At 42.3% G+C, this 15,334-nt stretch overlaps 1 protein-coding gene across 10 annotated transcripts in view; it reads right to left on the bottom strand.

Annotated features, from left to right (window-relative positions):
• NSD2 (nuclear receptor binding SET domain protein 2) overlaps positions 1-15,334 on the bottom strand; it is a 97,127-nt gene that overhangs the window by 59,024 nt on the left and 22,769 nt on the right. For all 10 annotated transcript variants that reach the window (XM_058546546.1, XM_058546545.1, XM_058546554.1 and 7 more), the window contains 3 exons: positions 13,388-13,550; positions 2,990-3,156; positions 1,987-2,469 (listed from right to left, as the gene is read on the bottom strand). In XM_058546546.1, the coding sequence (XP_058402529.1) occupies positions 1,987-2,469; positions 2,990-3,156; positions 13,388-13,550 (813 nt within the window). The remainder of the gene's footprint in view (positions 1-1,986; positions 2,470-2,989; positions 3,157-13,387; positions 13,551-15,334) is intronic.

Below are 15,334 nucleotides of genomic sequence, written 5' to 3'. Positions count from 1 at the left end.
TGTTCATGGTGTCCTTGGTACATAAATTTTCATTTAACATAGTTCCTTTACGGTCTGTGATCAGTTTGGCTTAAGAAATGCTCCCCTCTCCCAGAGCCACAAAGTTCTTCTCAGCAGTAGCTGAGTTCTGAAATCGCTAGTGTGGTCCCAGTGCCTGTCCTGAGCAGCCAGCCTGCCCAGCTGGCCTGCAGGCCTTTCCCGTCTGTTTCCACACACTTGAGAGTCTGCTTCTGGTCTCTGTTCTGGGCAGTATCACTGCCCTGAATGTCCCTGGCACAAATGTCACTGTTTTCAACAACAGAATGTCCTATGTGGTAGGGCAAGTCTTCAGGCCCAGCTTCTCTTCAAATGTGGCTATGTTAGCAACCACTCAAAAAGTGCAAAGAAATTCCCGTTGAGAATTTTATTAGAATTATACTAAATTGATAGTTAACATAGGGGAAATTGACAACTTCAACTTCCGAATACTGAACCCTCCTATATGTGAATATAATATTTCTATTTATTTAGGTGTGCTAAAATATCCAAGTTATTTTTCTCCGAAGTTATACATATTTTGTTATATTTATTCCTTGATACCTTGTATTTCTGTTGCTATCATAAATGATATCTTTAATACTATCTTTCCCTTTTGTTGCTGCTCTTGTATACTGATCTTATATCTGCCAATCCTGGTGACTCTTATTGAGTCTGAAGATTTTCTGTAGATTATCTTGAGTTTTCTACATAGACCTCTGCAAACAACGACAGCTTTATTTCTTCCTTTACAATTGTGCTTTTTTTATTTCTTTTTCTTATCTTATTGTACTGGCTAGTATTTTCACTACAACATTTAATATAAGTGGTGACAGAAAGGCATCCTGTCTTGTTCATGATTTTAAAGAGAATTCTTCTAAAGTTTCATTAAGTATGATGCTTGCTGAAAGTTTTTGATAGATATCATTCAACAGATTAAGGACGTTCCCTTTTAACACTGGCTTGTTAACTTTGTATCAAAGAGCAATGAATTTTATCAAATGCCTTTTCTCCATCTATTGAGATGATCTTTTTTTTTTTTTTGGTGAGGAAGATCAGCCCTGAACTAACATCCATGCCAATCCTCCTCTTTCTGTTGAGGAAGACTGGCCCTGACCTAACATCCGTGCCCATCTTCCTCCACTTTATGTGGGACACTGCCACAGCATGGCCTGACAAGCAGTGCGTCGGTGCGTGCCCGGGATCCGAACCTGGGCCGCCAGCAGCAGAGCACGTACACTTAACTGCTACGCCACGGGGCCGGCCCTGAGATGATCATTTAATCTGCGACATAGTGAATCACAATAATAGATTTTCTAACATCATACCACCGTAGCACTCTTGAGAAAAGCCCTACCAACCCACTCACTTCACATAATAGTGAATGTAACCAAAAATAGGGGCCTAATCCCTTCAGTTCTTCACAATGGAATCAAGCCTTTATGATGTACTAACAGATTGTGTATTCTACAACAACGATTAAGAAAATTATTCAAATGTTTTAATCATTAATATATTACTGTCTTTTTAAATATCACAGAAATGAGCGCTCAATATATTCAGTGCTAGTGGATACATTAGGTTTTGTAAATAGGTACACCCCATACTGGTAGCTTCAGAACAGCCTCCTGGAGAAGATGCTAACCCAAGGCCAGATGTTAAGGATAAGGCGAGCTTCCAGCAAAGGGAGCCCATTGAAATCCACTTCCCACTGTCCGTGGTGTCTTCTCATCTGCACTGAGAGGAACATTTTAGTAACCCAGAGTGCAAAGGCAAGTATCGTTGCCCCCAAGGGCTAAAATGACTGTTCCCTAACAATACTTACTTAGATCTAAAATCTACAGAAGGCTCACTAAAACCTGTGCGGATAATGCTGAGAAACAGATGATTCTGCACTGAAGGGATGTTCCTCAAATTCAGAAACTCCCCTGAATGAAAACAAAACAACTTAGAAGCCATCACAGTACCGACCTCGTCCCTGTGCTTTTGACAGAAGACCAAAAACTGGGATGCTGCATCTCCCTTCCTGCTCCGCGGAGTGGAGGCTGCGGCCTTCTTCCTCCCAGAAGGAGATCCTACTCCTCTCTTGGGGTCAGCCTCTGCTGTCTTTTGGGGAGTAGTCTTTACTGTCCCGGGGTCACTTTCTTGGTTTTCAGCAGAGCTAAGCAGCTTGGCTCTCCGCCTCCTCTTGATGGGAATGCCCTCTTCTCTCATGGACTTGAGGGTATAAGCAGCTTCTTCAATGACTCCTGAGGATTCCACCATTTCTCCTGGAGACTCCACAGCAATGCCTGCCTCCTTAGCTACATGAGGGTTGAGACGAAGCTGGTCCCCCACATAGAGGAAGGTGAACTTCGCTTTCCGCTCCTCCACTGACATGCTTGCAGCTTCTTCTGCTTGAATGATGCCCATTTCCCACTGGGCCCTCAATTTCCCTGAAATCGGTTTCAACAGCTAAAAAGAAAAACATAAGACACTGTAAATTTCATTATACAAACATAAAAGTTAACCCACTTTAAAGAAGGATACTTTCAGAATTTCAGATAAATTTAGAAATCAAAAACTATAATAACCAATTAACTTGAAGGTTTCAGACAGAATTCAGCCCAATATAATAACTCTACTGTTTCTTTAAACTAAAAATCAATTCCAATCACATTTAACTAATGTAATATATATACACTAATATATGATATATATTATATATAATATTACATATATTTATATATACAAAGGAAAATAAAAATTATAAAACAAATTATCTCTGGGAGTTATCAAACGAGTAAAAAGAATCAATTGTGTCTCTAAAGAAACTTGTCATATTTTATAACACAGCATACTTGGGCACAAATAAACAATGACAGACATAGAAGCCATTACAGTATTTCAAGAACCAAAAGTTCAAAACAAGATAAATAATAAGAATGAAAATAAAAGTTTTGGTCTAAAATTGTACTTAAGGAACATCTATCACCTTAATTTTCTCAGCTTTCGTGGGTGCCTGCTTGGCACTTTCCTGGCATAATTTTTCAAACTGTCCTTCTCCTTCAAAAGCTACAAGGCTCTTCTCAAATATCCAAGCTCTTTCTGGGGCATCACCAAAGAACTGTACGTGATACTGGCGTGCACTCTTTTTCTGACCTAGTTTTTAAAATAAAATGTTAGAACTTGAAAGTTAGAATTTGGGATGAAATCAGGCAAATCTATCAATAATTACTGATATGAAGTTGGGAGCTGCTTTGAAATTGTTTTACTTGGTGCTGTTTGCATCCGTCAACCTCAGAACAAATCCTACTCTTTTTATCCCCACCATGCTCCTTGCCAATGAGGGAAACGCATTTACGATAGACTCAGATAAGGTTCAAAACTGACTGGGAAAGAAAGCTGACTAAACACACTCCTTTATCTTCTCCCTTCCAAGATCCATGTAAAAAGATAAACAGATAAGACAAGAGAGGACATCAGCAAAAGGGCCATTCAACAAAGAGGGGACCAGGCAGCAGCGAAGGGACACAGAGGGGTGTCAGATAGCCTGGGTTCAAATCCCAGCCCCACTACCTACCAGCTGGTCAGCCTTAGGCTGGCCACTCACTGACAGTGCTCAGAGGGGGAATAAGGAGACCGATGACCTCCACGCCTCCAAGGGCAGGCATGAGGCCACAGAGTATCCCCTCAGATGTCTACTGCTGTTACTCTTAGCAGAAAAGAAGAAGCCACATCCTATAGTGCAGCCAGAAGGGACCTGGGTGAGGAAAGAGATACTTGGTCCCAAAACCCAAGAGAGGGGGTACCAGATTCGGCTGAGGTGGAGTGAGGCTGAAAACAAGTAAGCTGGTTACAAGATCAGATCTCTGTGCCAAGTAGGGGGAGAAAGGGAGATGTCCACCAGGGAATTACCAGTCCCTGTTCCCTCTTACAGAACGCTGGCCACGAGAAATCAAAGAACACTTCCTAGAGAACTGACACACCCCAGAGGAAAAACCTCTTCACTGAGGCTTTTGAAGATTCCCCCAACTAAGTGGCCAATGGCCAGCCAGACTCTTAAATAAGCTCTCAGTCTCCCCACAACTGGGCTACAGGCAGCTCTGTGTGCTGCCCTCTCAAACGTAAGCCCAGGACCAAGGACCCCCGGACCCAGGGAAGTCTCTAGCATGAACAATTCCAAAATACACAGAAATAAACAGTCTCTGGAGGGCCATGGACACAATGCCAGGAAGAGATGACACTCGACAAAGAAAAAGAAAGCGCTATTAGAAATTTTAAAATACAATTACGAAAATAAAGTTCAATGAGAAAGCTTGGAGGGTAATTTAAGAAATCTCCCAGAAAGAAGAAAAAGATTAAGATGCAAAGCATCTACTCCCATTAAGAAATCTATAGGATTAATCCAGGAGGTACAATACCCAAATAACTGGTCTTCTAGAGAGAAACAGAGAAACTCATCCAAGAATTAGCAACACAAGAACATGTCTCAGAACTAAAACACCCCTAAGTGCCTCATCCAACACCCACAACAGGGCACATCTTTGAGACATGCAAGCTGCTGGGGGAAGGGAAGAGGACAACTTCCATGTTAATGGAACGAGAAAGAGAATGACAGAGTACTTCAAGGGCAACTCTGAAAGGAAATGAAGTAGGACATTCAAAGAAGGAAATGCTGGAAGGAAATGAAGTAATATCTTCAAAATTCTGAGAATTACTATTTTCAGAAAACATAACATTCTATACCCAGCCAAACCACCAATCAAGTGTGAGGATAGAGAAGGAGCATCCTCCAAACTACAGGGACTCAAATTTACCTCCCATACACACTTTCTTAGGATGCCAAAAATGTACTCCAGCAAAAAAGGAAAACTGATCAAGAAAGAGCACAGTATGGAACCACAAAACACAATTATGTAACTCAGGAAAGAGCCTTAAAGGAAATCTAAGATTATTGTTATGCAAAAGGTTAAGAGTATCAGCAATACAGACTGAAGCAGGAAAAAGGAAGATTCTAGAAGAGAGCTCCAGGGGAAGAAAAGATGAGAGAAAAGGATTCTTCCACACTGAAAAAAAATCTGGGCAGCAAAGAGAGAGGGTTAAGAGATGAGATCAAAGGAGAATAGGAAAATGGGAATCAAACACAGCTTTTCATTTTTTTCCCCAATAGGAGAAACTAACTATATAATAGGATGAGTTTTAAGGACAGAGAAATGAATACTTGAAAAAAATTAAGGTTTTATGAACAGCAAAGTATATGATTTAAAAAGAAAGGCAATAATTAACTCCCGGGGAAAAAAAAGTTGTACAAGAAAGAAAATGCAATTACAGAATACAACTTGGTTTTTCACCGTATGATATGTACATAGTCAAAATTATGTAAACACTTACGTTTGATGTAATAAAAACAGTGAGTTAATTATATGGGGAGGGTGAGAGGGGAAGAAAAGGAAATGATTGAAGAGATCAATAATTTTTCATAATAAAAAGTCAGCAGAAAACATCTAAATGATAAATCAAAAAATAGTAGTTAAAACTAGAAGAAAATGGGGGCTGGCCCGGCAGCACAAGTGGTTAAGTGTGCGCACTCTGCTTTGGCGGCCTGGGTTTGCAGGTTGGGATCCTGGGCATGCACCGACGCACCACTTGTCAAGCCATGCTGTGGCGGCGTCCCATATAAAATAGAGGAAAATGGGTACGGAGATTAGCCCAGGGCCAATCTTCCTCAGCTAAAAAGAGGAAGATTGGCAATAGATGTTAGCTCAGGGCTGATCTTCCTCACACACACAAAAAAAACTAGAAGAAAATGTTGAAAGAGTTAAAAATACAGTAGTGCCCCCATATCTGTGGGTGGATATGTTCCAAGAACCCCCAGTGGATGCCTGAAAAAGTGGATAGTACCAAACCCTATGTCCACTATGTTTTTTCTATACATATATACCTATGATAAAGTTTAATTTATAAATTAGGCACAGTAAGAGATTAACAACAATAACTAATAATAAAATAGAACAATTATAACAATATACTGTAACAAAAGTTACCAAAGATCTTAGCAACCTCAGCATACAGTTTTTTTTCTTTCCTTATTAAGTCAAGAACTTTCACCTTTTCACTTAAAGGAAACACTTTACCGCTTCTCTTCGGCATATCCAAATTGCCAGTATCACTACTCTTGCCCTTTGGGCCATTATTAAGTAGGATAAGGGTTACTTGAACACAAGCACTGCGATACAGCGACAGTCAACACGGTAACTGAGAAGGCTACTAAATGACTAACAGGCAGGTAGCATATACAGCATGGATCCACTGGACGCCCAGGGCAGCACTGAGTGAGATTTCACCCCCAACCCTGAAAGGTGCGCAATTTAAAACTTGTCAATTGTTTGTTTCCGGAATTTTCCATTTAATATTTTTGGATCAGAGTTGGCCACTGATAACTGAAATCACACTGTGCAAAGTGAAACTTTGGATAAGGAGGGCCTACTATAATTACCTCTGGGGAGGGGAGGAGACTGTTTTTCACTATTAACCTCTCAGTACAATTTGACTTGTTTATAAGTATGTATACTTCTTTGATTTTAAAACAGCTAAGATTCAAAAATAAGTCAAAGGATTTGTGACTTTTTCCATTACTTTAATACTTTGAAAGAACTTTCCTTGGTCATGAAAATCAATATAGATATATGTCACAGTATTTGTATAATAAAGAAAATATGTTACAGTACATATGATGAAATAATATGAACTTATATCATTTTTTATAAATAGTTAATGACACAGAAAAATCCTCCTTACATGTCAGGTGGAAAAAAAGCAGGGAAGAATACTATAGTCTAATCTCAAATCTGTAAAATAAATGTAACATTTTTTAAGTTCTTTCCTGCCTAGAAATTTGCTAACAGTGTAACCCAATTTTCTCCTATTTTCATGGGTTTCTTTAATCCACATAAATTTTATTTTGGTCCAAGTTGAGGGTGAATACCTCATTGTTTTATTTTACCACATAATTAACCAGTTGTCCCAGCACCACTTATTAGTAATCCTTCCTTTCTTCCTGGCTGATTTCTGATGTTCATTAATCACAGTTGGTATGAAAATATTTGTCATTGACTCCTCGACCCACACCCCCTTCCAAGAGAACCTGGCCTCCGCCAAGAGCCCAGGTACCTAATTTTGCACTATGTTCCTTTCCTCCCCGTTATGGCCCATTAGACTCAAGGTGGCTCCTGACCCTCTGGGCTAGATTGAGCCAGAGTTTCTCTCCAGATTTTGTGAAGCCTTTGAGTTGACAAGCAGCCATTCATGCATGCAGAATGGACCGACCCCACAAAGAGACAAGGCTGCCCAGAGCTGAAGCTCTAGGGTGGAAAAGAAGCAATAAAAAAGTAGATAAAGCCAAGTGTCTACAGAAGCAAGAACAGAGCACAGGAACAAAGTCACAAGGACATGAGACCACAGAGTTCCATGGGAAACAAAGGACAAGCATCATTATGCCTGAGTTTCCAGGTTCAGTCCCTGGCAGGCACCAGAACCCCAAAATAGGTAACACAGAAACTGATAAAACTGTAAGTAGAAAAAGGCACATCCACTATCACAGAGATTTTAACACACCTCTCTTAGCTGATAGAACAAGCAAAAAAGAAAAAAAACAGTAATGAGATGATACTACAAAATAACCCGAGACATGAGAAAGCCAGATTATCTGAATATTTTTAGAAAATGCTGAAATTTAGAAATAAAGCAATGAGGGTTCCCTTCCATAACACAGAAAAAGTGACAACAAAAATCTCCACAACAGAAAATTACTTGATTCCAGACCCTAGTTATCTAAAGAGAAGACTAGTAGGATCCAGGTGTGCTAGGGAGATGGTGAAGCTCCCAGATGCAACAGAATCCAGTTTTCTTCATAGTATAATATCTGAAACACACATTTATCTTCTGTTTCCAACTTAAACGGTCAGGCCTCAAAGCTGCTAGTCCATCTAGAAGCCCTGGTAGGCAGCATCCCAGACAAGTTCTGCTGCTATATATTACAAAAATGCTATTAAGACTTTCATTGGGGCTGGTCCAGTGGCATAGTGGTTAAGTTCATGCACTTTGCTTAGGTGGCCCAAGGTCTGTGGGTTCGGATCCAGGGCACGGACCTACACACAGCTCGTCAAGCCATACTGTGGCAGTGTCCCACATACAAAAAATAGAGGAAGACTGGCACAGGTGTTAGCTCACGGACAATCTTCCTCAAACAACAAGAGGAAGATTGGTAATAGATGTTAGCTCAGGGCCAATCTTCCTCACCAAAAAAAAAAAGAAAAAGACTTTCATTAACTTAGATTTTCAAAGGAAATTTGAACTTTCAAAGGAATCTAGATTGAGCCGCAGCTTATGAGTTGTGTTCTCTTCTGCCTGTATATTATACTTCTATTTTGAAAATTTAAGTGCATTACCAAGATCCAGATTCAAGCATGTCTGTAAATCCCAAGCATGATAAATAAAAAGAAGTACACACACACAAAAAGAAAGAAAGAAAGAAAATTTGGGGTGGGAATAGGGGGTAGGGTGAGGGAGTTCCATCTTACAGGGAAAAAAAGTGCCTGCTTCACAAGACCCCATGCTCAGCCAGCTCCACGCCAGAAGCCATCCTTTCTGAATGTCCCTGCCCTTCCCCAACAAGGATACCTAAACCCCCAAAGCATGCCCATCACTCGCCATCTTACACCCACCATGGGGGCGCTGCATGCCAAGTGTTGGGGAATCATAAATGGACCCAACAGCTCCACTCGGAGCCAGGTCTCAGCACTGCCTGGAGACCTACTTCACACAGCTCTGGTAGATTCTCTCCCGTTGCAATGATACAACCAGTGCCCAGGATCTGGGCTTCTACATACCATTCTCTACTAAAACGACCCTCCAAGCAATGGCCAATTCCAAGACTGGGGCAAACAAAATGAGCCTGGAACATCTTGTTGGGCCACATGTAAGGAAGTGCTGATTGAGACATGTCAAAAGGACACAGCTGGGGCCAGCCCCATGGCATAGCGGTTAAGTGCGCACGCTCCGCTGCTGGCAGCCTGGGTTCGGATCCCGGGTGCGCACCGATGTACCACTTGTCAGGCCATGCTGTGGCGGAGTCCCATATAAAGTGGAGGAAGATGGGCACGGATGTTAGCCCAAGGCCAATCTTTCTCAGCAAAAAAAGAGGAGGATTGGCATGGAGGTTAGCTCAGGGCTGATCTTCCTCAGCAAAAAAAAAAAAAAAAAAAGGACACAGCTGAAAGCTGAAAGGGACTTAATCGGACTCCCACTGGCCACATTTGGGACAATCTGAACATTAAGAAGAGCAAGGACTGTAATACATACCTAATATTTTTAGGAAGGAGCTTACTTTCACAGAAAACTGTCAGCTAATTAAACACAGAAAACCTGATAAAAATGGACAGTTACCATTTTATAAGCCAATAGATCATCAAGGAGTACTAAAACCACAGGGAAAGGCTATCAGGGAACCTGGTCTCCAAGCATGGCCACAGATCATTCATTAATGACAAAAAGGGACCGTGCCTTTCCACTGGAGAGTTCTGTTTGCCACCACCTACTGGGATGTGGGACATCTGACACCAGGAGCTCCTGACGCGATTCAACTAGTGCATGTGTCCTTCTGTCACCCCCACGTTCTTCTCCCAGGTTCCTCTGACCTCTTTTCTTTTCAAAGGTCATCTGAATCTCCTTCCAGCTGGAGGGTGTTTCACCCCAGCTGTCTTCCTTCTGAATTGCTTTTCAAACACACATTATCAGTTTTCTAAAGGTGATTTGCTTGTGATTACAAGGGCTCCCTCCCCTGCATCCCAAAACAATTCCTAGAGAAGCACTGTTGGGGTTGCACCCCTTCTTCGTGCAAGAAAGTCTTCAGTAAAGGGCCAAGTGTGAGACCCTTCCCACAATAACACCTCCATGGTGCTCCTGCCTGGCCATGCAGACCTGAGTCTGATCATGAGAGACCAGAGCAGTCAAGAAGGGAGCTAGGAGTGGGGAGTGCTGTTCTAAACTGCAGGAGCCTGGACAGGCATGACAACCAAATGCAACACAGGCAGACTGTTCAATCCCAGAGTGAAGCAAAAAGCAGGTACGGGAAAACACTGAAGATTACTGGGGAAATCTGAGCAAGGACGGTAACTATGCACGATGTTACTAATGTAATGTTTCCTTCAATGTGGTTGGGGTGCTGGGTCAGTTAGGAAGCTGTCCGTATTCTTATAAGATCCCTGCTGACATGGGGTGAAGTGCCATGACATCTACAGCCTACATTCAGATGAGTTGGCAAAGGGGAGTGTGTTTATATAGAGAAGGAAAGAGATGGAGCAGATAAAACAAAATGTTTAAGATTGACAGATCTAGGTGAGAGTGGATGGGTGTCCACTGTACTGTCCCACTTGGAACGGTGGGCTTGAAAGGTTTTTAAATAAAAAAACAAATGAGGGCCGGGCCCGTGGCTCAGCAGTTGGGTGCACGCACTCCGCTACTGGCGGCCCGGGTTCGGATCCCGGGCACGCACCGACGCACCGCTTCTCCACCCATGCTGAGGCTGCGTCCCACATACAGCGGCTGGAATGATGTGCAACTATGACATACAACTATCTACTGGGGCTTTGGGGAAAGAGAAAAAAGGGAGGAGGATTGGCGATGGATGTTGGCTCAGAGCCGGTCTTCCTCAGCAGGAAGAGGATTGGCGTGGATGTTGGCTCAGGGCTGATCTTCCTCACAAAAAAAAAAAAAAAAGAGCAAACAATAAATAAAATATTTCAAAACAAAACCAAGATAGAATGCAAGTGTAATCACTTGGCATTGTTGTGAAAACTGAGGGAATATGTGGTGACATAAAGGCATTAAAAATGGGTACAAAATTATTAAAATTAAATGAGCAAACACTAAGATCCTGCAGGGAAATAACTCGTCAAACAGGAATGTTTTCAGGAAAGAGCCCTACAGGTGACCAGGGGAGAGGAGGTAGTTACAATAAAAATTCAAGTTTTAAAAGTCAAAAAAGAGGATAGGATGATGACAACAATTGCTAACATCTGAGTGCTCACTAGTCACTGTGCTAAGACCTTCCAAACAAGTGGTGTTATCATCAGCCTCATTTTTTCATACATGGGGAAACTAAAGCTTAAAGAAATTAAGTAGTTCATTACCAGATCAACCAACTGAGTTGGACTCTGGCAGGCTGACTCCAGAGCCCATGCCTCAACTTGGAGAATAATACTGCAACGTCTTAAGCAAAAGAATAAAAGTGCTTAACTAGAGTGAAGGGCCCAGGAATAAAAGACACAGGAAGTGAGAGATGGATAAAAATGGTAGTGCATCTGAATGTCATTCAGAGAGGCTGTTGTAGACTACAGGAATTATTTAACTCTAAATCAGGGGTAAGATGTGATAAAATTAAAGTTGAGGTAATAAACCCTGGTAGCCAGAACAAAAAGACATTCAAAAGACTCCTTCAGATACAAAGGTCTGAGATGCTAGGAGCTCCACACAAAGTAGAAATCCCAAGACACTAAAAAAGCATCAGTAGGAAGTTGCTTGTGATGTGCTATGCAGACAAATGACACAGAAGGCACGAAGCTCACGCTGACTTCTACTTTGATTAGCTATGTGAGGACCATGCCCAGTTTTAGAGAGCTGGGAAGGAACCAGCAACACCTCATACACATCCATGTGTTTGCACCTGGACTGCCAAGGCATGAAGGCCTATTCCCAACCAAAGGGGAGACAGCCCAGCTTCTGTCTCAACTGGTATTTTTTTCATACTCTGACCAAGTCTAGATGCCTCTAGGGTGTATCCTGGGGTCCCCGAAGGATGGAACTCCCCTGATTTTGGCAAGCTAAGGATGCCAAAGGTCCTCCCCCATGCAGTCAGAGCTGAAGCCAGTTCCTAGGCTCTTCTCCAGCCACCACAAGTCCTGTGGAGCACACATCCATGCCTGTGCCTTGAGGCAGAGTCCAACCACCCCCGGGGGTAGGAGGCCTGGGCAGGACTCAGGCAGGGGCACTCAGGACTCAAGCAAGGTCTTCTTCATCCTGAACCCACCCCCTCTCAAGTCTCTGTTTGCCAGGGAGGCTCCACCATACCCCACTCCCAGCAGCTACCTGCTCCCACGGCCAGCCGACAGGACCCAAACCTGTCGCGAGAAAAGCAATGCTGCTCCTGTGAGAGCTCAGGCCTCCAGCCTAAGACCAGGAGGGGACATGTACTCACATACTGCTGAGAGGCCATACAAGGCTGGCTGGTCAGCAGTACTGGGCCAGAGCAGCTGCCTGGCCCAGCTCACGGCTCTAGTCGCCCCCACTTCTGAAGGGTACTCAGGTCTCCTGGAGCACTAACTGGCTCAGCTCCAACTCTCCACTCACCACATCTCACCTTCCTCAAACTAAATTCAAACTTTACTCCTGAAGAACTTTCCAGAAGAATTTAAAACCATCTGATCTCTTGCTTTTTTCCTCCAAAAACATGAGTTTTTATATTACATTCTTAATATGTTCTTCAACTGTTCCATGTACCAGTTTTATATTCCCAAGTTTCATAACACCAAAGATGATCATTTCTAGTCTTTTTCCTTCTTCCCACGGGCCTAATAAAATAAACTGGGACATTTTTATAACTCAAACTTAGTATAAAGTACTATTTCTGAAAACCATGCTGAAATATGCAATCATGGTATATCTAAATAACAATAAAATGTTTATCATAAAACCTGAAAAGCAATACAAGGCAAAGACCACTTCTCCTTTAATACTAATTCAATCAGATAAAGTACATATATGAGTTGGAGATAAAAAGAAATGGCAATGTGTCACATCTGAATCAATCATTAAGTTTAGGTAAAGTTGCAAAAATGAACCACAGTAAATTCCACAACAAAAAAACCCGATTCAAATATGAGCAAAAGACTCAAATAGACATTTCTCCAAAGAAGATACACAAATGGCCAATAAGCAACGTGAAAAGATGCTCAACATCACTAATCATTAGGGAAATGCAAATCAAAACTACAGAAAGCAAAGCAGAATGCAGGTTTCCACGGGCTGGGGGGAGGGGAGACTGAGGCTAGTGTTTAATAGGTATTGAGTTTCAGATTTACAAGATAAATGAGTTATGGGGATGGACGGTAGTGATGGCTGCACAGCAATGTGAATGTATTCAACACCACTCAACTGTGCACTTAAAAATGGCTAAGATGGTAAATTTTATGTTATGTGTATTTTAACACAATAAAAAAAGGAGGGGAAAAAAAAAAAAAACAGGAGAGCTGTTTAAGGAAGAGGAAGAAAGAAGTTTGGAGATGAGAAAGATTAAGTGCAGAAGAGAAAGAAAAACAGCCCCAAAACACAATACCTTTAAGTTTGGTATAGCTGTGAAGGAGTGGATCGGCAGAAACCATGCATGGCCACCAAGGGTAACCAGACACTTTGGACCACACCAAATCGCCGACATTATATTTCAACAGGTGGTCTTTGTCTCTGCTGGTATTTGGACAGGACTCTTTCTTAGCTGGAATCTGAAAATGAACAACAACAAAAGACATATACTAATACATCCAACAACTACCCCTAAATCCAGCCTTCTATCCAAGGATTAACCAGGCTAGAGGTTCAAAACACACACATACATACACACACACACACTCCTAAAAAAGGAGCATGCTTCCCCTCACTGTTTTTTAGATGATAGCCCTGATATCACTTTATGGAAATTATCTCTTGCCCTTAGCTAAAGGGTCAGCATATCTAAAGCTAAAGCCTGGCACACAGTAGGTGCTCAACATTATGAAGTTCTCTACATAAATCTATTTCTTTAGCCCAGTGGATGGTCTTTAACGATGCTTTATGTACCTGGTCAGAGAAGAATTCTCACAGAACCCCGAATCCATACTCTGACCCTCCTGCCCCTCAGCCATGGGTCTATCAGTTCTCTGCAGCATCTGCATCATCCAATGTGAAAGGAGCCAATGTGGCAAGGCAAGGACATTAGGAGGGTCTGGGAGTGAGTCTCAGCTCTACCACTTGTGATCTGAGTCCTGGGGTTCTCTGAGGCTCAGTTTCTTCCATCTTAGAACACAGATCAGTCAGAGGCTAAACACCTGACAAGAGCAATCTCCCGCCCATACCACTCTTTGTTCTGCTCTCCAGTGGGACAAGCACAGTCAGCATGGCCCCTGACTACTTCCTAAGTCAATTCCGGAGCCTCCCCCTAAGAGCTCCACATACTTGGGCAAATTGCTGAACTTCTTTGGGTCTCAGTTTTCTTTTTCTTTTTTTTTTTTTTTTGTGAGGAAGATTGGCTCTGAGCTAACATCTGCCAATCCTCTTTTTTGCTGAGGAAGACTGGCCCTGGGCTAACATCCATGCCCATCTTCCTCCACTTTATATGGGATGCCGCCACAGCATGGCCCAACAAGTGGTGTGTCAGTGCGCGCCCGGGATCTGAACCGGCGAACCCCGGGCCGCCGCAGCAGAGCGCGCGCACTTAACCGCTTGCGCCACCAGGCTGGCCCCCTCAGTTTTCTTATTTGTAAACCAAGGATAAAAGCCTTGAAATCTCACTGGTTGGTACAAAGACCAGTGTGCATGATGGTGCGGACTGGCACAGAGCTGTCACATTACACACTTTCAAAAACTGATAGGTCTCAGATTATTCCATAGCATCCCAGTCTTATACATTTATTGTGTCATCTAAAGCCACATGACAACCCCATGAGGATGAGTATTATCATGCTCACTCTAAAAACAGAGAGTCAAAATTTAAGTGACTTCTCCAAGTTTTTAAAAAACTAAATGGCAGAGCTAGGAATAACAGGCACCAGCCCCTTCCGACATGAAAGAGTGAAGTTCACCACAACCATGGGCACTTCAAAAACCATTGAATCAGCCCAGATCACCAAGCTGGTCTTTTAAAAAATTCACCATTATAATTACATTAGAAAGAGCTAAACAGCTCCTAAGCACTCAAAAAACATTTTTTCAAAACCTCAAAATTCTTCATTATTTTAACAGTTTCAAGGAAATTTTGACCGTTTTCCCTCATATCTGTGGAAATTGTAAATAAAACTCCTCAACTACAATTTTAAACTAAATATTCCAACCTTGGTGATGATACCAACCCAAATTGTTTCAGGTTCCCTCTCCCCACTCCTGCAAGTGGACCTGGAGCTTCAACTAAAGCCCAATGAGTATCAGACAGCTTCTAGACCCTGTTTGTCTACCCCTAAATGAACAGGAGAGGCTGTAGCACCCTCCTTAGTTCCTTCTACCAAGGCCAAGTTTCCTCGCCTGTTTTACATGG

Source organism: Diceros bicornis, chromosome 8 (assembly GCF_020826845.1).
Source record: "Diceros bicornis minor isolate mBicDic1 chromosome 8, mDicBic1.mat.cur, whole genome shotgun sequence".
In the NCBI taxonomy this organism is placed as follows: Eukaryota; Metazoa; Chordata; class Mammalia; order Perissodactyla; family Rhinocerotidae; genus Diceros; species Diceros bicornis.
Note: the sequence above shows the minus strand (reverse complement) of the source record. Positions and strands in the feature narration are given on the sequence as shown.